This window comes from Mycena indigotica, assembly GCF_014461135.1.
Source record: "Mycena indigotica strain 171206Taipei chromosome Unknown Mind.scaff0001, whole genome shotgun sequence".
Classification (NCBI taxonomy): domain Eukaryota; kingdom Fungi; phylum Basidiomycota; class Agaricomycetes; order Agaricales; family Mycenaceae; genus Mycena; species Mycena indigotica.
This window is the reverse complement of record NW_023503000.1, coordinates 2,356,879-2,377,638: the sequence shown is the minus strand read 5'-3', so window position 1 is coordinate 2,377,638 and position 20,760 is coordinate 2,356,879. Positions and strand designations below refer to the sequence as shown.

Sequence of the window (20,760 nt, the reverse complement as noted above, 5' to 3'; positions counted from 1 at the left end):
TGTATGTACAATTAATGTAAGCTATAACGTCAATTCGGGAGATCCAGTGTCTTTTCCAACGGTCAGCTTTGCAATTTGGTCCTCCTGGGGAAACACACCTTCTTCGCCAACTGCCACGTGGCCAGCGATATCGCGGTCATGGGCACCTGCTTAAACAGGCCGATGCCCATGCCCGTGAAGAAGCTGCGCCAGCCATTGACCGCCCACACGCTCCCCACCGTCTCCCTAAACCCGACCATCCGATCCGGGGACCCCCTTCCGCTCGCCTGCTGCGTCCGCCGGATCACCTCGAGCGGGTACGTGACCACCTGCGCGAGTGTCCCCGCGGCCGCGCCCATCGCGAGGTCGATACCGGTCTTGTGCAGCTGGAGGGTGGCCGGATCAACCCGGGCCTTCGCCTCGGCGTGGAGCGTCTCCCACACGAGGAATATGCCGCCGCGGTAGGGCACGGTGCCGAGGAGGCTCACCGCGAAGCCGCGGTAGAAGTGGAGCACGGGGAGGCGTCCGCGGCCCTCGGCGTATATCCCGCGGACGGCGCCCCACGGCGTCGGGCGCACGTGGCCCTCGACCGCCATGCGCACCCGCACGAGCTCGAACGGGTACGTAAACGGCATCGCCGAGATGCCCGTGATGGCCCCCGCGAGCACCCGCCGGAGCGACGTGTTCTGCGCGGGCGTAGGCATCAGCCACAGCTTCACGCGGTCGTACACCGTGTACCCGATCGCCGCATGGGGCACCGCGCGCGCGAGCGTCAGCGTGTGGCCCTGGAAGAGCCCCCGGACACCCTGGCTCGTCGCGATGTGCTGCAGCGCATACACCGGCCCGCGCCACGTGCCTTTTTTACCCAGTCAGCCGTTTGCGCCTTGAAAAGGGGATAGCCACGACGACGCACCCGAAAACCGCCGAAAGTCCTTGTCGTGCGTCTGCAGCAGGATCTTGACGCGCTCGAGCGGCGCGACCGCGGTCTTGGCCTGCCCTTGCGGCCGTTTAGTCAGCGCGGCCCCACGATCAACCGGACAACGACACCCACCAGCCCGCCTGCGAACCCGCCCGCGACGGCGGAGCGCAGGTAGTATTGCGTCTCGGACAGCGGCCGCTCTTTCATGAGAGGAGAGAAGAGAAGGGAAGGATGTCACGTCACGCGAGCAAGTAAGCTCCGGTCCGGCAGAGATTTCACGCGCCGCCTGTCAACGGCCTTTTACTCTCGAGTTCACAGCAAAATACATTCAAAGCAATTCCACAACATTACATTACTACTTCCTACTGCGCCATAACAAGGAACACCGGCTGCGCATTGGGGTTGGCGTTAGTTATCCCAACCGGGTTGGCGGTGATGTAGAGCGAGTCGGCGGCGCTGTCGTACAGGAGCGCGATCGGCGGGCGGCTGTTGTCCGGGTTCACCCACGTCGGCGCGAGGTTGCCCGACACCGTGTCGTACGCCCAGATCGCAGACTCGTACGCCGACCCGGGGATCGACGCCGAGTCGCCGGTTTGCGGGGTGTCGCCGGGGTTCGCTGGGTGATGGGTAAGCACGGGTCAAAGCGGGGGAGAGGGGTGACTTACTCGCAACAGAGTCACCGAGAATGGCGACGTTGTTCGTCGTCGAGTCGAGCACGACCGTCGTGCTGGGCAGCAGGCCCGCAAGGAACTGGTGCGCAGCAGAGGCGACCTATGCATCGCGTCAGCTTTCAGCAAACAAACAAACACAAACAACTCACAGCGTCCTGGACGAGCAGGCCCGAGTTGGAGCCCTCCGTGACCGTCGCGATGAACACGCTCGCGCCGCTGAGGTTGGGCGAGACGGTGTACCGCTGTTGCGAGCCGGTGAGGGCAAGGTACCCGATCGGCGTGTTGGTCAGGTCCAGCACCTCGATGTTGGCGGCGACCCTGGCAAGACTGTTAGATCGAGTAAAGTTTAAGACAGGAGGAAACGCACTGGTAGGTAGGCGGCGGCGAGGGCGAGGCGCTGGGTGCGGCGGAGGACGACGAGGCGGACAGCGAGGCGGACAGCGAGGCGGACAGCGAGGCGGACAGCGAAGCAGAGGCCGAGATGGACGGGACTATCGAGCCCGAGCCCGAAACAGAGGCAGACGCAGAGGGGACGACGGAGCCCGAAACAGAAACAGAGCCGGATGGGACGACTGAGCTAGAGGGCACAACCGAACCAGAGACGGAGACGGAGCCGGACGGGACGACTGAGCTAGAGGGCACAACCGAGCCAGAGACGGAGACGGAGCCGGACGGGACGATTGAGCTAGAGGGCACAACCGAGCCAGAGCCAGAGACGGAGCCCGAAGGGACGACCGAGCCGGACCCCGAAGGGACGACCGAACCAGAAGGGACGACCGAACCAGAAGGCTGAACCGAGCCGGAGACGGAGCCGGACCCCGATGCAGACGGGCGGACCGAAGATGACGACGGGAGGGGCGGGAGGAAGCCGCCGCCGCGGACCGAAGACGAGCTGGCGGCGACGGCGGACGCGCTGCTCGACGGCCGAATAGAGGACGAGCTGGGCCCGACGGCGGACGAGCTGCTGACCACCGCCGAGCTGGACCGAACCGAGCTGGACGGCACTGCTGACGAAGACGGGTACGCCGGCGGGGGGTCGACGAAATCGAACGACTGGTCGGGGCACGCGCCGTTGGGGGCCTGCTGGCAGCTCGCGACGGGGTCGCACCCCTGGCGTGTGGCGCTGCAGCCCGACCCGGAGGCCCGGCCCGAGAACGGCGTCGCGGCCGGGCACCGGGTCACGCCCGCGTTGTTCGTGCTCTGCGTCGTCACCCAGCCACAGCACGCGCCGCACACCCCCTTCATCCCCGTCTGCCCCGCGAACCGTCCTGCAGGCGCGCCAAAGCAGAAGTTTTGACCGGGGCCTGGCAAATGGGTTTAATTAATGTAAAGAGAAGAAAAGCAAAACTCACGTGGCTGGTACGTCCCAAGCCCACAAGGCATTTGCGCCGTAGCACCGTTAGCAGCGACGTAGCTGCCCGCGGTGGCGGGGACACACGCGGTCTGGCCGGCAGCGGGCTGGAAGGTGCCGCTGTTGCACTGCTGCTTTGCGGCTGACCCGCCGGCGCAGTAGTTGCCGGCCTCGCACGTGGTGCACGCGCCGCCGGCCCGGATGGTCGTGTTGAAGTAGCTCCCCGGCTGGCACGCCGTCGCCCGCGCCCACACATTCGGCACGGCGGACACCGGCGCGGCCTGCGACGCAAAGAACACAGCAAGCGACGCGGAGTAGAGCGTCGTGTACATCGTTTTTTTTTAGTAGAGTGTTAGAGTTTTTGGTTAGAAGAGTGGGGGGTTGGTTCCCGAGCTTGGGTAGCTACTCTGTGGCGGGTGGGCTTTTATACCAAAAAGGCAGGTGAGACCCGCCACCGGGTGTCTCATTGGCGAGTCAGAGGCGGATGGCGGGTGCGCGCGTGGCGCCGAGACACCCCGAGACATGGTTTTAGATCGGAGACGCCGTCTGAGATCGTCACGTGCATGTTGACGGATGGTCGTGCAACGACTGGAACCAGGACCCTGCGGTACGCTCATCCGCGGATGCGACCATCAGCGACGGCCCCACCACACACGTAAAACCAGCTTCTCTTCCCTTTCCTCAACCATGCACCCGCTCCTCCTCCTCTTTACTGCCAACGTCGCGCTCGGCGTCACGCTCGACACGGAGGGCCTCCCCGACACGGGACTCGACACGTCCGGCTGGACGAAGGGCGCGCTGCCCCCGCTGGCGGACATGTTCGACCTGAACGACATGCAGCTCGCCGCGAAGAACGTCCTCCCGGCGAAGTACTACGGTGTGTGGTATCTTCTGTTTAGTGGCGGGCGCTGATGGGGCAGCGTCGTACCGGACCGGCGCGCTGAACGAGTACAGTGCGTGCTAAATTGTGAAGAGGTGCCACGCTGATGAGGGGACAGCGTATAGGGCGAATCTGGAGGTGTACGCCAAGGTGCGGCTGAACGGGTTCAGCTTCCGGGACGTCAGCAATGTGTCTACATCGTGAGTCACTACTTACCCAGGCCCACACTTAAGAGCCCTGCTAGGACAACAATCCTGGGCCACACCTTTTCGCAGCCGTTCTTCATCGCGCCGGCCGCGCAGGCAGGTCACGCGCACCCGACCGCCGAAGCGGCCCTCGCGCGCGGCGGCGGGCAGCGCCGGGATCCTCTACGTCGTACGCCGCCATCTTCCTTATCAGTCACGTGACCCACACCCTCAGCCGAGCATCTCGTCGACGCTCCCCATCGAGGCGATCGCGGCGGCGGGCCGGGCGGGGCAGGTGATGTTCCACCAGATGTACGTCTGGGCGAACCACAGCCGCGTCGTCGACGAGCTCGCGCGCATCGAGGCCGCGGGGTTCAAGGCGCTCTTCGTCACCGTGGACAACACCGGGATCGCCGGGGTCAGGACGCGCTCGATGCGGTATACCCCTGGGTCCGAGTGAGTGCATACTAGGCTTCACAGTACTGTTAACATGTTCAAGTACCGGACACGCTGCCAACTTCGACGTAACCCCTCCTCTTTCCGCCTACTAGGGCTAACCAATACCAGCTCCACGCCCTCGCGGCCTTCCGCAACCTGACCACGCTGCCCATCGTGCCCAAGGGCATCAAGACGTGGCAGGACGCGCGCACGTGCCTGCGCCTCGGCTTCCGGGCCGTGTACGTCTCGAACCACGGCGGGCGCGTGCTCGACGGCGCGCCCACCGCGGTCGAGGTCCTCGTCGACATCCAGAAGCACGCGCCGGAGGTGTTCGCCGGCATGGAGGTGTACGCGGACGGCGGCGTGCGCCGCGGCACCGACGCGCTGATCCTGCTCGCCCTCGGCGCGCGCGCGGTGGGGCTCGGGCGCCCGTGCGTGCTTCTGGTCAGGTGACCGCGTCTGATGCTGATGGCGTCTACTGTAGGCCGATGTTCGCGAACGTGTGGGGCGAGGCGGGCGTCAGCAGGATGGCGGCGCTGCTTGCGCGGGAGCTCGGCACGAGCATGCAGCTGATGGGGGTGCGGGACGTTAGGGAGCTGAATGGCTCGTATGTGAGTGCTTGCTTAGTGTTGCTTGGCTGCGGCTGATAGGTGTAGGTGAACACGAACGCGGTGGGGTATTAGAGTACAGTAGAGAGTATGTACAGTGTCAGCGCAGGAACGCAAACATCTTGAACCCGCGCTTGGGCTTGGCCGGCGCCGTGGGCATTGGGCTCTCTGCCGCCGCGATCGCCGACGTCGCCCCGGGGGTCGCGCTCTCGATGTCCAGCTGCGCCATCTTTGCGCGCATGCCCTCCAGCGAGGGCGCATCAGGCGCGATCTGATCCGGGATGATCTCCGGCGGCGCGTCGGGCATCGGCACGTCTTCCTCCTCTTCGACGACGACCACGATGTCGGCCGTCACCGCTGCTACTGCGAATATGTAAGCTTGCATACCAGGTAGTGAACCGCTCTACCTGACGACTCCCCCACCGCGGCGATATCGGGCTGCTCGACGCTGTATTCCTCCTGCTCCGGCTCGGTCACGGGATCGCCGGCCACGGCCGTCTGCATCTGTCTTTCCCTTTCCCGCTCCCTCTCCCGCCTGCGCGCCCGCCTCCCCCCACCCGCATTCGCCTGGCCCGGCCCCGGCCCCGGCCCCGGCCCCGGCCCCGGCCCCGGCCCCGGCCGCGCATACCCCTGCGCCGGGCCGTAATAGCGCCTTCCCTCCTCGTCGTCGTCATCGCCGCCGGTCACGTTTTCCGCGCTTCTCTGGCCCGCCCGCGCGGGGCCGGGGGCGGGGCCCGGCGTCGAAGGGCCCGGTGTTGTAGCTGTCGCGCACGTGCGTGCTGCGCAGGTCGAGCCGCTGCGTGAGGTCCCCGTGGATCACCTGGAACGTGCCCCCTAGCGCTTGCTTCAGCGTAGGTAAGGGGACAAAGGGGAGGGGACAGACCGGTGATCTGGAAGTTGGACGCGTTGGCGAAGAAGGTCATGGAAGAAGACGAGACTGAGCGCCAGCACGGCCTTTTAAGGGTGTATTAATAGCGCCACAGCTGTGTGGCAGTATGCATCACGTCTGCTTCCGGGCGGTATATACTGTGCTTGGGACAAGAAACAAGTACAAGGGCAGCGGAATACGTTATACCTCCTTTGCCGCCGGCGCACTCGGGCCGGCCGGCCACCTAGTTACTTCCCCTTCGCGACCTGCTGCGCCGCCACATAATGCTGCCGCTTCTCCAGATCTATACTCTCGTCAGACACCTCACGACACAAGGACGCGACCTACCGTGCGCCCACATCGCCGCGCCGACGCGGTTCGACACGGTGAACACGAGCCCGACGATCGGGAGGCCCTCGAGGAGCGCCGCGGCGAAGCCGAATGCTGGCGGCGGGTGAGCGGCGGCGGGGTAAAAGAAAAAGAAAACCCGTGCCGCGGTAGTCCCACTTGCGCTCTTCCATGAACACCGCGACCTGCTCGTCGGTCATCTTCTTCGCTGCAAAGTACTACACAGAGCCGGGTGAGATCACGGAATGGATGAGAGGCAGACGCGCCTGGCGGTGGAGTTTGTGCGCGGTGCCGAGGCCCTTGAACCACGCGGCGACGACGATGCCGATGCCGGGGTACAGGTTGAATGGGAGAAGGAGGACTGGCGGGGGTGAGCTACATGAGTGAGCTTGGAAAGGCAGCATACTGTGCTTGATTGCAAAGACGACTGCGTAGCCCAGCCACTGCTTCTGCATGCGCCCGGTCCACGTGTCGACGACGACGCGCGGCGGGTGCTGCCATTCCTGCAACGCATAAATGGCAGAATATCAGCCCGGGGAGGTCGCACTTCGACATAAGGAATCCTACAAGCATCAGCCCAGCCAAATAACTCAGATAAACAAGGACCCACCAAAAGTCGGCGCTCTTCCCTCTGGACGCCACGGTCTGCTCCCACGCGCGCTCCCTTGCAACGCGGATGTTGCGCGCCAGGAAGAAGCGGAGGATCCACGTCACCTGGCTGCCGAGCAGCAGCGCCGCCGCGTACGTGTGCACCGAGAACGGCACTTTGCAGCCAAACACCGTGTCCGTCGACAAGCCCGTCACGCGCGGCGAGCTGCACACGTAAGCGGGGGCTACCACCCAGAAAGGAGGGGACCCACTTGGCGAGGAAGACCTCGATGAACTTTTTCTGCAGGCCGAAGGTCAGGAAGGCCCAGATCTGGGTAGTCAGTACTTCGGAGTAGAAAGGCAAAAGCAAGGGACACACCAGACCGACGACCGCCCCGCGCTGGGTGCCGTGCTGGCACTTCTTCCATGCAGGCACGTACAGCAGCTACGCAACTGTAAACGTGAACAGCGGTTATTTCGAGGATACTTTACCTTGTCGGTGAATAGCCGATAGCACCCTACGACAACATAGCTCGGCGGGAACTGCAGACGGGTGTTGGCCCGCGTGAGCGACGACGGAACAGGCTCCGATTTGAACAGCGCGTCTTGCGCCTCGGCTCCGCTCATCGATGCAGGAGGCAAGAGTATTACGGTATTACGTCATGCTGCGCCGCCGCAGGACTGCTGCACTTGGCGGTATATGCTCACAAACGCCACACAGAAGATGATACTCCAGGCAGAAAACCCTCCGCGCGCGATCACGTGCTCCGAAATGAAAGCGCGCCAGTTGGTTTCGCGCGGCATCGAGTTGTGCTCAATAAACCATCGGCATATTATCGTGAATAGTATAATGAAGCTAATTGCGGTCTGCAACCACTGCGCTGGCGGGCAACGTTCACTTTGTCTGGCGTAGCTTTCTATTGATGGGGTCTCTTCGTCATTTGCGTGTGTGTGTTTATGCTGCTGGCTCCTGAAATAACACGATGATACCGTTTCGTATGGGAGGCTAGCAAGGCCTGCAGTCGCAAGGGCGTGTTTTTGTCCTTGAATCATAAGGTGCCAATTTCACAGAACCATTTGAGGATTACTAGTTCTCGTCTTCATGATGCGCACGCGAGGCGACATTCTGAGCCTGTAGCTCTTTCAGCGCTTCGATGGCATGTAGAGTGGATAAGAGACGACCTCCAGCTTCGGAATCGGAGAGTAAAGGCTGGAGAATCGACTTACACAAAGTAGAATCTGAACATTAACAACATAGCAGTTTGAATAGTCAGTTTAGTAATACACCATAGCAGATACACACTGGTAATACAAGTCCTCCTACTTCTTGGTTGAGCCAAAACCTCCAAACCCCATCATGCGCTGCATCTCGTCGTCTTGCTCCGAATCCTTGACCATTTCCAGTCGAATCTTTTCCTTCTCCGCTTGTTTAGCGGCTTTCTTGTCTTCCCGCTTCTTCAACTCGATCGCCTTGACCTCCGCTAATCGTTTGTCGAAGTCGTAAGCCTTTGCGGTCGTGGCATCCTTGGTCTTCTCTCGCAAAAGCGCGATGCGAGCTTGCACCTGCGCCAACGTCGACCGCTCCAGTTTCGTTGTTTGTCCAATAGCACGCAAGTCTGCAAGCCAGATAAGAGTATAAGCACGACACGGAGGGCAGACGCACGCGCTCGACTGTTCAAGTGGTCCAGATAGCCGATACTGTCTTTATAGTTCCTGCTGCATGTCTCGCAAAAGAAGCCGGGCTGGCCGGGTCCTTTTCCGCCAGGATTTTGGACGACCATAGTTTTGTTCAAGTTCTTGTCGAGCTCAAGAGGTGCGTCGCGTTGTTTCATGAGTTCTGTCGGCTTTGGCATATCTTCTTTCCTTGGTCCCTTTCTGGGTCGTTTTCCTATAGCCTCTTAGAAAATTGAACTCTGTGTACTATGACATACCCTGTCGCATCCTCTCCTCATTATCCTGCATTCGCTCACGCTCTTCGACGTCTTTCTTCCTTGCGCGCTCCGCATATTCCTCCTTGTCCCACTTCTTGCGGAAGTCCGTGTCAGCGGCATTGCTTGCGCTCATCGTCAGAGGTCAAGAGGTGTGGCATCACGTGCCGCTTCCCGTTTCGGGAAATCCTCTGTATGCTTTTGATCGCGACTGCGACTGCCGTTGTTCACTGTGGGCAGGCAGCATGTCCGAGATTCCTGTTATCGTCGACTTCCCGCTGCCCTTCCGAGTCCTGGTCCTGGCTGGCCTTGGGATCGTCGGGTGGGCCACCAACCTCCATGGCCTCGACCTCCTTGGCGTCGATGCCGTCTCCGCAATGGACCTGCGTGTGGAGGCAAACCTCAACTCCCATTTGCCCGCCCACCTCACCACCGGCCCGAAGCCGCCCTCCCACCCATCCGTCATCTACCACGCCGTGTACCGCCTCTTTGCCGCCTACGCAGTGTGGTGTTTCTTGTGCTGGGGCGTCTTCCGCTACCTCACATGGGGCGACATGGCGCTCGTAGACGCCTTTGGCTATATCCCGGCCATTGCGGCACTCGTCGTGTTGATGGCGCTGGTTTCTCCAATCGACATTTTGTACAAACGCGAACGGGACAAGTTTCTCCAGTGCGTGTGCTTCTACTGCCAATACTGCCTCTAATTTCCCAGGTCGATCCGGAGGTGCCTTTTTAGCTCGATGGACGCGCCGATATACTTTGCGGACGTGGTGTTTGCGGATGTTTTCACGTCGTTTGCCAAGGTTCTGGGGGATGTCTGGCTGTCAGCGCGCATGCTTTTGCCTGGAAGCACTCTGTTTCGCACTCCTGACGACGGACCGTGGTCCAGATGGATAATGCCGACGATCATGAGGCGAGTCTCGTGTCTTAGCCCACCCCCTTCGAATTCTGATTCATTGTAGCTTGCCATACCTGGTCCGCTTCAAACAGTGTCTTGTCGAGTACTCGCTGCCTTCCAACGACAGTCGCCGCCCGCTATTCAATGCATTGAAATACGCAACCTCCTTCCCCGTCATCTATCTGTCTGCGGCCCAGCGATTGGTGATGAAGGAGAAGGGAGATGGCGAAGCGTGGCACGGGCAGCACCCGCTGTTTAGACTGTGGTAAGCCCTTTTGTCTCGGCGGGGTCGGCACGAGCCTGACAGTACTTTCCAGGCTGTTGGCAGCGGTTGTGAATTCGTTGTATTCATTTTGGTGGGATGTAACCAATGATTGGGGTCTATCTCTGCTCCGTCCCCACGACACTTCTCGAGAGAAACCACCCCCACCACGGCCCCTGCTATTAGCGCACCGGTCAACTGCATCGGAAGAACATATGACCCCCGCCACCAATCACCAGCGACAGCCTTACCCATTCGGCCTCCGGTCCCCTCTGCTGTTCCCGCTGCCTGTCTACCCGCTCGTGGTGTTTCTCAATCTTGTGCTGCGGATGACATGGTCGATCAAACTATCGAGCCACTTGCATTCGAAATCGGAGGGCAGCGTTACCATTTTCTGGCTCGAGATGGCAGAGCTGTTGCGGCGGTGGCTGTGGGTATTTGTGCGGGTCGAGTGGGAGGTGATTAAAAGGGCTCAGCTCGGACCGAGAAGAGATGTTCTTCTGGAGGATTTCAGTGGCGACGAAGGAGAAGATTATGAGATGGTGCCTCGAACAGCTGACGAGACGAGGGTTTAATTATAATTATGCCATAGACTGGTGCGTGCTTCTCGTGATCCTTTGCTCCCAAGACTTGCCTCAATTCTGTTCTCTAGACGATATAATGTTGTAGAGCATGACGTTACGGATGTCCGTCCTGTTCCGAATGAAGAGCACTTCCAAGCCACTTTGTGCGATACGTCAGCACACTTTGAACCCAACAGAAGTTGTCTGTCCCGAGAAGTACCGAGAAGTTCTGCTGACTGTGCTTCCGGCATCTTGGCCCTGTTTCCTAAACTGGCACAGTGATCCTGCTCTTTCCGAGGGCTTTTTACAGAAAGCTGGACCCACATGTCTAAATGCGGCTCCGAGGAGGCAGATTTATGTTATCTGACACCGCTGAAGCGTCGCTTCTGTTGTCCTCCGCAGAACTCCTTTCGGTCCTCCAAGATAACTCGATTCCTCGCGCTAAAATTAATCTACCGTCGATGAGCCGCTCACCGCCCACAGTGAATGATATCAAGCACAACTCAATTCCTGATTTTTCTGCCAGCTGAGGACATTGAAGGCGTGTTGAATAGCGAGCAGATGGGCTCCTTCCGATGTCCAATCGGAGGGTTTAGGTTGAGAACCCTAATTAGGAAGGTCCGTAGTACTCCTTCCCGTTCTCTCACCAAGCTCTCTCCCAAGCCCCCATGTGATGCCAGATGCCCGCCGCCGGCCTCTCCCGACTAGCTCATCTGACCCCCGTGGGTGAACGTTATGCATTTCCCTGGGCGCGGATATAAAAATCACTGACATCTCTAGCTTCAATTTATCCCTTTGCTCTCTCCCACTCCCACTCTTACTACTCTCCATCGCCTACTCCAACCATGAAGGTCCTTGCTATTCTGTACGACGGACACAAGGCTGCGCTTGAGGAGCCCCGTCTGCTTGGAACCACCGAGAACAAGGTACGCCAGCGTCCTCGAAATGGCCCAGAACCTCAACGCGAACAATAGCTTGGTATCGCAGACTGGCTGGCGGCCGAGGGGCACGAGTTCATCGGTACTTGACAATTCGAATTTCTTATTTCATCCGCCCGCTGACGTTGTAATTTCAGTGCGTTTATATTGGCCGTTTTTCTTGAACAAGAGGCTCATCAATGTCTAGGTTTCGAGCAGCAAAGAGGGCCCGGACAGCGATTTCCAGAAGCACATCGTCGACGCTGAAGTCCTCATCACCACCCCGTTCCACCCCGGATATCTGACCCGTGAGCTTGTCGAGAAGGCCAAGAACCTGAAGCTCTGCATCACTGCCGGTGTTGGCTCCGACCACATTGACGTACGTAATGCGCCATTACTCCCTTGTCGGTCTTGCTGACAGAACCTCACACCAGCTCAATGCCGCCGTCGACCACAAAATTCAGGTCTTGGAAGTGTCCGGCTCCAACGTCGTCTCCGTTGCCGAGCATGTCGTCATGTCCATCCTCCTCCTTGTCCGCAACTTTGTTCCGGCCCACGAGATGATCGAGCGGGGCGACTGGCAGGTCTCCGATGTTGCCCGAAACGCTTTCGATCTCGAGGGCAAGGTCGTCGGGACCATTGGCGCGGGCCGCATTGGCTACCGTGTCCTCCAAAGACTTGTTCCGTACGTCATTCATCGATTATCTCTGATAGCTTGTTTTCTCACGCGTGCTTATGCAGCTTCGATTGCAAGGAGCTGCTGTACTACGACTATGCTCCTCTCCCTGAAGGTGTGTAGAAAAAACACTCTTCACGCGTAATGAGATATTGACTCTGGCTAGCCGCCGCGAAATCGGTTGGCGCCGTCCGTGTCGACGACCTCAAAGTGAGTAAAGAAATGATTGTTTGGATAGAAGAACTGACAATCTACTCAGGATCTCGTCTCGAAGGTACATTTGCTGCTTCTATGTCTGCTCCGGTCGCTCACCAAAAATAGTGCGACGTCGTAACCGTCAACTGCCCGCTGCACGAAGGCACCCGTGGACTGGTCAACGACGATCTGCTCAAGCACTTCAAGAAGGGTGCTTGGCTCGTCAACACTGCCCGTGGTGCCATTTGCGACAAGGATGCTGTCGCTCGCGCTCTCGCCTCTGGTCAGCTTTCGGGCTATGCTGGTGACGTCTGGAACGTCCAGGTTAGAACCCATTTTTTCTTTCTCAACATGTTTCAGTTTGGCTGACGAGTGTTTTAGCCCGCTCCCAAGGACCATGTATGGCGCACGGCGAAGAACCCTCTGGGCGGTGGAAACGGCATGGTGCCCCATTACTCTGGTACCACTCTCGATGCCCAGGCGCGTTATGCTGTACGTTTCGCTTCCCGCCCCACGCACCTCTTTTGGACCTCACCGTGCCTTTTGCTAGTCTGGTGCCCGCTCAATTCTGGAGAACTACCTGACGGGCAAGCCCCAAGAGCCGCAGAACATCATCGTCGGTTTGGGCAAGTACGAGACCAAAGCTTGTGGGTTGCTTTTCTCCTTGACTATCACATGACCCTCACACCCCCCTGCAGACGGTCAGCGCTGATTCAGGGACAATGTTTTATTATCATGTACAATATGTATGAATACAAACGAGTCCAATCGCACCTAGTCTTTCTTCCCTCGCTCCGCCACTCGCTCGTTGAGGAACTTTTCCATCTTGGTGGCATTTTTAGCGTAGTTGGAGCTCTCAACATTGTACTTGCGACAGTTGTCGAACACGAGCTGCGCGTCGGAGATGAATGCCTCGACAGTCGGGTATTCGTTCTTCTCCAGCTTTTCGCTCATTGTAGAAAAATCTAATGATTAAACCGTAAGACGATTGCCTTGTGGGTAGAAAACACATACCCATGGGCTCCTTGATCACATCGTAGTAGTCAACAACTTCGTTACCATTCACCGGCTGGAGGAATGCCCAAGCAGCAGAGTGCTCTTTCAGCTCCCTCATCGTTTTCTGCATCCAGTAGAGATCCGAGTTTCGCGAGATTATACGAACAGGGCTGGACGATTGTGAGTAAAGAAGAGCTAACTCCAGCCGAAAAAAACCGTACGCATTTGACATATTAGGCGACCAACCACTATCCCCTTGTGCACATCGTTAGATACACAATTAGCTTTAAAGAGATCCTCACTAAGTCCAGGAACGTCTCGATAGTCAACGCTAACCTCGCCCTCTGCGTTTTGGAACTGCGGCAGACCCGGGTAGACGACATGCGAGCGAGACATCTCGCGTATCTTCTGCATAACCGCCTCTGTCTGAATCTTGAGTAGACCTGGCTTGTCCAGATAGTCCACTTTGCGTAGCATGGTACATTGCATAATCGTTCCGCCCTCGTAGTCTTTGATGTAGCCGGCCCAAACTGACCGGTCTAGCGTTATGTCTTTGGAGAAGCCCTGCTTTTCAAAGTATCCAACGGCATAGTTGTCCGCGTAAGTGAGGAAGTACATCATATCAGGATAGGTCTTGCGGATGTGTGCTTTGAAGTGGTCCATTAGCATCGCGCCGTAACCCTAGGTTCTCGTTTTCAACATGTTTCTGTTGGTACAATGGTGGACCTTACCTTCACTTGATCAACAGACGCAGTGGCAAAAAATACAATTTCAGCAAAGCCGCGGTGGGGGAACGGTCGATAGCATATGCCGCCTACGACTTTGAGTCCACGTTTGACAATCGCTACACCCTTGGAACTATTGTCGTAGACTAAACGCGCAATATATTCTCGGGGCATCTTGGGCAGCTGCTTTTGAAAAAGGGTCTTCAAGCCAGTGAGGATGATGAGTGAGCGCGGCTCTCCGTCATTTTCGACGGGATTTATGACAATGATTCCCCTCCGGAGTTCACCCACTGCGGCTTTCTCTGGCTTGGCTGTTGTCTAGGACAGTCAAAAACACAAATAATTGTTTTCAAATTTGCTTACTGTTGCCACGCCCTCTTTTGAGTCCACTGTTACACCCGTAGTAAGCCTCGAAAGCTGTTGCTCATCCAACTTGTCCTCGACTTTGATTTGAGGTTGCGCTGATACGGTTCCGTTCATTAACGCCTGCTCTAACCCTGTTGGTGGCGGAAGAGATGTTGGGGCCATCTGGCCCGTTGTCTTTGTCTTTATCCCTGGTCCTTTCTTCCCGCCTCTCTGACCCTTGGACGCCGGTGGCCGTGTACCCTTATCTAATCGTGTTGTTGTTGATTTTGACTTTGCACCGACTCTGGCAGCCAATGGCTGCTCAGATTCATCGTCAGAGCTTAGTGCAGAGGATGAGGTATATGATACGCGGCGTTTCTTGGGTGGAGGAGGGGAGTCCGGGTCATCGCTTAGTACAGACGAGGCGGATGAAGGTGGACTGGAGAGTTGGGGAGAAGAATTACGTTCTAATGAGTTGAGTTAAATATACTACAGTAAGCGACACAACACACCTGAACCTGCTGAGAACGGCACCATCTGTTTTCGCAGCGAAAGGACATCTCCATCGACATACGTGAAATCGAGCAATTTATTCACATCCTATACGCTCTATTCAGCTGTTATGCAGCGGAAACAAAGCTACACACACTTGCAGGATCTCGTCAGCGCGAATGGCGACCCGTGCCTTGCGAACAAACTCGTCGCGACCGAGTTGGGGTTGATCCGCACCATGGTCGTACATATCATGACCACAGGCACACATTTCGAGATAGCTTGGAGGGCCGTCTTCATCGTCAGAGGCATACTGGTCCAAATCAGGCAAGGATTGGTCGGAGTTGTTGTCGAGGTCATCAGAGTCGAGGACCACGTTCCAACCAGAATCAGGATGCAGCCCAAAGCAGCCGCATGAGCTGCAAGTACAATGGCGCGCAATCTTCAGCGAGAGTTGCTGGTCAGAGAGCGAGTCGAGGTCATGCGAAGCGGGGTACAAGTATTTCATGGAAAAGTGTGACCTCCGATGTCACAAAATTTACGGTCTGCTTATGCCCTGATCTCCACGCTCATTCTCCCATGCACATCGCTATTCTATTACTCTCCGCCTTCGTGGGGCTGGTTGCCTCAGTAGACTCTTCCTTCGCGAATTTCGATGCTGCGGTAGACATTTCTGTTTCGACACCCCCAAACTCGACAGGTCCCTGGATAGACTTTGGTACTCGTGGGACGGCCACCATGACACATTATGGTCGGTCTATCCGTCGCCTCCCTCGGTGATATCCATGGCTCAGTCTAATGCCAGAAATACCGGATGGCTATATCGCGTCCTGTGGTTGCACTGGGGCTAGTACAAAGTACGTTTCAACTCTTACTCCTCCACTGTATCTTCATTGATTGGTTTAACAGACACCCCACCGCCGCGATGTCGCAAATGGCGTATGGTATGTCGCCACCGGTCGATGCTTTCATAGACTCTAATTCGTTACTAGGTTCCAGCAATGCTTTCGGCAAGGCTTGCGGGTACTGCTTCAATCTTACACTGTTAAACTCATATACGGGAACTCCACCGTTCTTTCCCAATGTTGTGAAAAGCATCGTGGTCAAGGTGACCGACTTATGTCCGCTTTCGACGTATGGCTGGTGTGCTGGGACCGCAGAAAAGAAGAATCCGTGAGTGGTCAGCTACTTTATTATGTTTTGATTGTTGACTTGGCTCCTGCAGTGGGGGTCAAAATATAAACTTTGATCTGGCGTACCCGAGCTCCAGCATACCTGCCGACTTTTTCCCTTCCAACGAGTCATACTATGGGTATAAAGGTGACCTTGACTAATCATATTCCCTGAAGATGCTTTAACCCCATATTATTAGACTTTGGTGTCTGGAATATCACCTATGAGGTCGTTTCTTGCTCCCATTGGGCAGGCTGGAAAGATGCTGCCGCACTCGGTAGTGTGACCAATTTAGGAACCAGCGTATGCTGTCCAGCAAACCCCACGGGTGGCTCCAATGATACCTGCCCATCTTTCTCGGATGCTAATGGGATACCGTATGTGTTCATTTGGGTTTGACCCTCCGGTTAATCCAGGCAACAGACCCGACACCTCGACGACAGTAGCTTCTGCTTACCGCCTGCTGATGCCCTCTCTGACCTTACTAACTCTCATTGTACTCGGGACTGTACTGTGTATTTAATGGCTAAATTATTGGTTATTTTGTGATTGTACACCGCATCCTATAAAATTTGCCCGATTTGGCGTTGGGCGTTGTATGTGATGAACGTGACCAAAGCCAACTACCTCGAAAACCAGTTTGGGCCGCCATCCGAGCCCCTCACTGTTGAATCATTTGCAACCCTTCGTCCTTCAACACTAGAGCTTTCTCCACTACCCTCAGAGATAGCAGAGCAATGCAAGTTCGTATTTCCTTTCGACCAACCCGACAAATCCTCATTCCAGCAACAGTGTCTCTGACATCCGTGACTCGCTGAATGCCATTTGGGACGATGTTGAGCTCATGACACACCTTGTCAACTCGCACGACTCGCTTGTCTCTGCTTTTCATAGTCAATCGTCCAAAGGAAAGCGCGTTGGCAAGAAACGGCCTGCAGCTGCACCAGAGGCGACTGTCGACGACACTGCTGTCGCTAAACTTCAAGCGGAGCTTGATAAAATTCCACTGGAAAGTTGGAAGTGGGTCTATGCTGTTACTATTATCCAACTGGAAGTCTTTTGACACCTTCCTCAGATTGCAGTCAACTTCAACGATTTTCATCCGGCCTGTCCGCACAACGGACCAAAACATCTTGTTCAACAACGTTTGTAGTTCACCATTTCTTGGTGTCTGTCATGTGATACCAGACAGAAACCGACTAGAACTGAGGACGGGAAACTGGGAGACAACGAGCAACAAGCTGTCCTGACTGTTACTGTCCACAATCGACTCAGCTGGCGGCAGTCTCAGGTAGCACGGTCTACGCGACATCTAATACTCTCGTCGCAAACCCTGGGTGACTTGTTTGACGCAATCCATTGCCCTTCAACAGAACTGCGGGAAGAAATTCTCGAGGATGATCGGGTTGTTGGCTATAAGAGCGATGGGCCCCCAACACGTCCTGGATGTGTGGTATGTGTCGAAGGCATGGCGTATGGAGACGGTGAAAGCGAAACTGATTATGCAGAGTAAGCCCACTTTTTCTCTTCCTCAACTGGACTGAGAACATGCAGCAAACTCATCCAGCATCTTCAAGCTGTGCAGAAAGAGACTACCGTGTCAGTGAAAAAAGCACCCACCGCAATGCATGACACACCTCTCAGCTCACTGGTCCTTCGTATCGGGGAGCCCTACTGGCTTCTTCACCACGGAAACTGCGAGCATGTAATTGTGGTTGAACAAATCAGGTGCATATTCTTCTTACGATCCTTGTTAGACTGAACTTGTTACAGGCTACAACACCCGTCGGACGTGCAGTCTGGGTACCCGATAACCACACAAATAACTTTCCCTTCAATCGACAACTGCCGGGCTTGCAACAAGTTCCCGGCGGTGTGGTCTATTGTAGACGACGAGAGACTGGGAGAGAGCCCGTGTTTTCTATGTGAGACTTGCTGGGAGTCGATGGGACCTTCTGGAGACAGTAAAGTCGTGGCCGTCAAGCTCCCCCCATATGAGTTAGGGTGGTGGTGATTATGTCAATTCTATGTACCAATCATGTAAATTCTTGCTTCGACCCACCATCATGTGCGGCGCGTTTCGTTTGCTTGCTACAACTACAACGCTCAACGCCCACAGCCATGGCGCTCTCTTCCGAGCTCATCGAGTCGCTAGAAGAGTCTACTGACATCGTCTCATGGATTAACGACACCCTTCCCCCATCCGACTCACCTCTTCTTACCGACCTTGAGCAACAGCTCAACCAGCTTATCTCAACACTGGACCTTGCGGCAGAAGACACTTCGTTGGAGTTAGAGCGCACAATCGACGAGGTGTCTCGAGGAGTACCAAGACTTACCTACGACCTTCATTTCATGAAGGATGGCGCGCTTTCACTCCAGTCCGTCCTCGCACATGTAACGCTGCGCTCACGAGAGGCCGTTCCAGAATCGACCAAGGCAGCGCTCGACAGGTTACAAATGCTGGACCTGGTCAAAACGCGGATGGAAGCCGCGCGGGATGTCTTGCGAGAAGCTGAGAGTTGGAGTACTTTGGAACTGGAAGTCACGTCGCTGTTGACCGAGAAAAGTTATGCCAAGGCCGCTGAAAGACTCTCCGAAGCCAACAAGAGTATGGCTGTCTTCCAAAACACGCCAGAATATGATCCACGGAAAACGCTCATGGTCAACCTTCAAAATCAGCTTGAGGCCGCACTTAGCTCAGCTCTTGTCGCTGCGATAAATATCCATGACCTTGCAGCGTGTCGCAACTACTTTTCCATCTTTACCAACATCCAACGCGAATCCGAGTTTCGCAACTATTATTTTGGTTCAAGACGCGCCAAGGTTGTGCAACAGTGGCAGGAGACACAAGTCAGCGACTGCGATATCCCTCCAGAAAGTAATTCCCCAACTTTGGCTCAATTTATGCCAAAGTTCTACGCGAATTTCCTTGCCCTCCTCAACGTCGAGCGAACGTCCATCCCATCCATCTTCCCTGACCCAGCACCTACCTTGTCAAACATGATTAACTCTGTGCTCTCCACCCTACAGCCAACATTCTCGCAACGCTTAGCCTCGATCTCAGAGCACTACGGTGATTCTGCACTCAAAGAGCTCATCACAGTGTTCCGTTCGACAGAGGAATTCGCCGCCGGTGTTGACCATGTCATGGAGAAGATCCGGTACTCGAATGTTCTGTCTCCAATGGAAAGCCCCAGTCCCGAGAATCCTATGGTTCATAGAAGACGCTCTTCCCGGCTGTCCATGTCCTGGCGAACTGCACCGTCCCGGTCTACTTCAAGTGGCCTAATTGCGTCCAAGTCAACACTTAGTATTGCTGATGAGTTAGAATGGGAGCAGGAGTTATTCCAGCCATTCCTTGATTTCCAAGTCGATTACAGCACGTTGGAGCGACGATTGTTGGACCATGCTCTCCGCGAAATCATCTCCAGCGATACACGGGAAACTATTGCTGATGTGGACCGAGCAAGGCTGTTAAGAGAGCGAACAGTCGATGTGTTCAGCGTAACAGAAGAAAGTGTATCACGTTGTTTGGCCTTTACCCACGGATATGGCGCAGTCGGGCTTGTGCGAGCTTTGGATGGGTTTTTCCAGTCATTCATTGACATGTGGACCGCCGAAGTCCGTGCTGGCTCTGGTTCGTCGTCAGGTTTCCAACACTCAACGGAAATGGCCGATTTGGACTACTCCGCGAAAGACTGGGCGGATATTCAGCTGCTGTTGCATCTCTTGTCGTCAGCACGGGCTATGTTTGACCGTCTGATGGCCTTCGAGACCAAATTGCGTGCGAGTCTTGTTCAGATCGCAACTACATTCCGACTGGCTAGAAATGATCCAACCAACTTTGTCATCGCCAATTCCAAGGGTGAAAGTCAGCTTCTAGAACAATCAACCCTCAATTCGGCGGAGCTTCATGCCTTGCTGGAGCGTGTCGACCCCGAGTCGGCACATCTCAGGGCAAATCCATCGCCAATGCCATCGCCGCCGTTACTTAATGGGACGCGGGAGGGTGTTTATTCGTTTGCGAAGGCTTGTCAATTGTCTCTTCAAGAGGCTATTCTGTCTCCTCTGCGAATGCATCTGGCTCCATACGCGTCACTACCTATCTGGGCAACACCTGGGGATCCAAAAGCAAAACGGTCTGGCGGAGCCAACGAGTTACATGTCCCTACCTTTTCGCTATCGCCGAGCGAGACAATTCGTCAAGTCTGCGACCGATTGCTGGATTTGCCTCGTCTCTTCGACAACTACGCTGATGACGATGCACTCTCGTTTTCGCTCCACACATTGCCCCATCTTGACCCTGAAATTCTTGCCACGCTTTCTGAACTGGCGGTGCATGTAGACGTTCATTCGTCACCCGGTCATCGGCGAAGACAATCGCTTGCTGCAAACCCCAAACCACCAGCGCCACTTGATCCGGAGGTGGTTTCTTCTGCCTGGCTGTCGTCGCTTGGACATAGCCTGCTCAGACATTTCACTACAACAGTGTTACCCGCAATCTCCACACTTTCGGCTTCTGGTACCGCCCAATTAGCATCTGACTTGGGTTATCTTTCTACGATAGTGCGGGCATTGAACGTGGAATACGAGGATTTGGAGAGATGGAAAGAGTATTCGGAGCTGGATGACGAGGAGGGTAAGCGAAGGAAGGCCGAAGGTGCTGGTGGGGATAGCGTGTTAGATACAATCTCGCGTATGAGAGGATGGTAGATGTACTACTTGACAATGTCGACTCTTTTTCGAAAGTGC

At 56.2% G+C, this 20,760-nt stretch overlaps 9 protein-coding genes across 9 annotated transcripts; 4 read left to right on the top strand and 5 right to left on the bottom strand.

The window, feature by feature from the left end:
* Positions 1-29: 29 nt before the first annotated feature.
* On the bottom strand, positions 30-3,252 carry MIND_00067200 (Mitochondrial carrier protein; the record flags this gene model as incomplete). The annotated part of the gene is made up of 4 exons (XM_037357632.1): positions 30-50; positions 99-835; positions 893-971; positions 1,031-1,105. The coding sequence occupies 4 exons, from the start codon at positions 1,103-1,105 to the stop codon at positions 30-32; spliced, it is 912 nt and encodes a 303-aa protein (XP_037225542.1).
* Positions 3,253-3,607: 355 nt separating this feature from the next.
* On the top strand, positions 3,608-5,106 carry MIND_00067100 (FMN-dependent alpha-hydroxy acid dehydrogenase; the record flags this gene model as incomplete). The annotated part of the gene is made up of 9 exons (XM_037357631.1): positions 3,608-3,797; positions 3,841-3,873; positions 3,919-4,000; positions 4,034-4,175; positions 4,221-4,441; positions 4,485-4,509; positions 4,553-4,854; positions 4,908-5,034; positions 5,080-5,106. The coding sequence occupies 9 exons, from the start codon at positions 3,608-3,610 to the stop codon at positions 5,104-5,106; spliced, it is 1,149 nt and encodes a 382-aa protein (XP_037225541.1).
* A 1,041-nt stretch (positions 5,107-6,147) lies between these two features.
* Positions 6,148-7,477, bottom strand: MIND_00067000 (uncharacterized protein; the record flags this gene model as incomplete). Its single annotated transcript, XM_037357630.1, has 9 exons — positions 7,328-7,477; positions 7,215-7,280; positions 7,108-7,166; positions 6,858-7,061; positions 6,654-6,810; positions 6,510-6,608; positions 6,387-6,465; positions 6,248-6,343; positions 6,148-6,203 (listed from the first exon to the last, which is right to left on the bottom strand). The coding sequence occupies exons 1-9, from the start codon at positions 7,460-7,462 to the stop codon at positions 6,148-6,150; spliced, it is 951 nt and encodes a 316-aa protein (XP_037225540.1). The 5' UTR covers positions 7,463-7,477.
* Positions 7,478-8,155: 678 nt separating this feature from the next.
* Positions 8,156-8,899, bottom strand: MIND_00066900 (Zinc finger matrin-type protein 2-like; the record flags this gene model as incomplete). Its single annotated transcript, XM_037357629.1, has 3 exons — positions 8,156-8,451; positions 8,499-8,723; positions 8,767-8,899. The coding sequence occupies 3 exons, from the start codon at positions 8,897-8,899 to the stop codon at positions 8,156-8,158; spliced, it is 654 nt and encodes a 217-aa protein (XP_037225539.1).
* Positions 8,900-8,990: 91 nt separating this feature from the next.
* MIND_00066800 (uncharacterized protein) lies at positions 8,991-9,733 on the bottom strand (the record flags this gene model as incomplete). Its single annotated transcript, XM_037357628.1, has 2 exons — positions 8,991-9,584; positions 9,629-9,733. 2 exons carry the CDS (start codon positions 9,731-9,733, stop codon positions 8,991-8,993), a joined length of 699 nt encoding a protein of 232 aa, XP_037225538.1.
* On the top strand, positions 9,009-10,498 carry MIND_00066700 (Protein-er retention protein; the record flags this gene model as incomplete). The annotated part of the gene is made up of 4 exons (XM_037357627.1): positions 9,009-9,433; positions 9,476-9,685; positions 9,726-9,926; positions 9,979-10,498. 4 exons carry the CDS (start codon positions 9,009-9,011, stop codon positions 10,496-10,498), a joined length of 1,356 nt encoding a protein of 451 aa, XP_037225537.1.
* Positions 10,499-11,159: 661 nt separating this feature from the next.
* On the top strand, positions 11,160-12,986 carry MIND_00066600 (Formate dehydrogenase; the record flags this gene model as incomplete). The annotated part of the gene is made up of 13 exons (XM_037357626.1): positions 11,160-11,208; positions 11,267-11,412; positions 11,461-11,506; positions 11,562-11,577; positions 11,623-11,782; positions 11,838-12,088; positions 12,145-12,194; positions 12,246-12,289; positions 12,339-12,353; positions 12,401-12,598; positions 12,656-12,766; positions 12,825-12,921; positions 12,973-12,986. The coding sequence occupies 13 exons, from the start codon at positions 11,160-11,162 to the stop codon at positions 12,984-12,986; spliced, it is 1,197 nt and encodes a 398-aa protein (XP_037225536.1).
* A 62-nt stretch (positions 12,987-13,048) lies between these two features.
* On the bottom strand, positions 13,049-15,340 carry MIND_00066500 (Histone GCN5 superfamily; the record flags this gene model as incomplete). The annotated part of the gene is made up of 8 exons (XM_037357625.1): positions 13,049-13,239; positions 13,289-13,440; positions 13,492-13,525; positions 13,573-13,951; positions 14,002-14,313; positions 14,359-14,807; positions 14,853-14,940; positions 14,990-15,340. The coding sequence occupies 8 exons, from the start codon at positions 15,338-15,340 to the stop codon at positions 13,049-13,051; spliced, it is 1,956 nt and encodes a 651-aa protein (XP_037225535.1).
* A 71-nt stretch (positions 15,341-15,411) lies between these two features.
* Positions 15,412-20,721, top strand: MIND_00066400 (Expansin-like EG45 domain-containing protein; the record flags this gene model as incomplete). Its single annotated transcript, XM_037357624.1, has 14 exons — positions 15,412-15,583; positions 15,638-15,689; positions 15,742-15,776; positions 15,825-16,005; positions 16,058-16,152; positions 16,205-16,382; positions 16,429-16,501; positions 16,645-16,748; positions 16,798-17,025; positions 17,081-17,150; positions 17,198-17,514; positions 17,560-17,733; positions 17,779-17,930; positions 18,125-20,721. The coding sequence occupies 14 exons, from the start codon at positions 15,412-15,414 to the stop codon at positions 20,719-20,721; spliced, it is 4,428 nt and encodes a 1,475-aa protein (XP_037225534.1).
* Between the last annotated feature and the right edge of the window lie 39 nt (positions 20,722-20,760).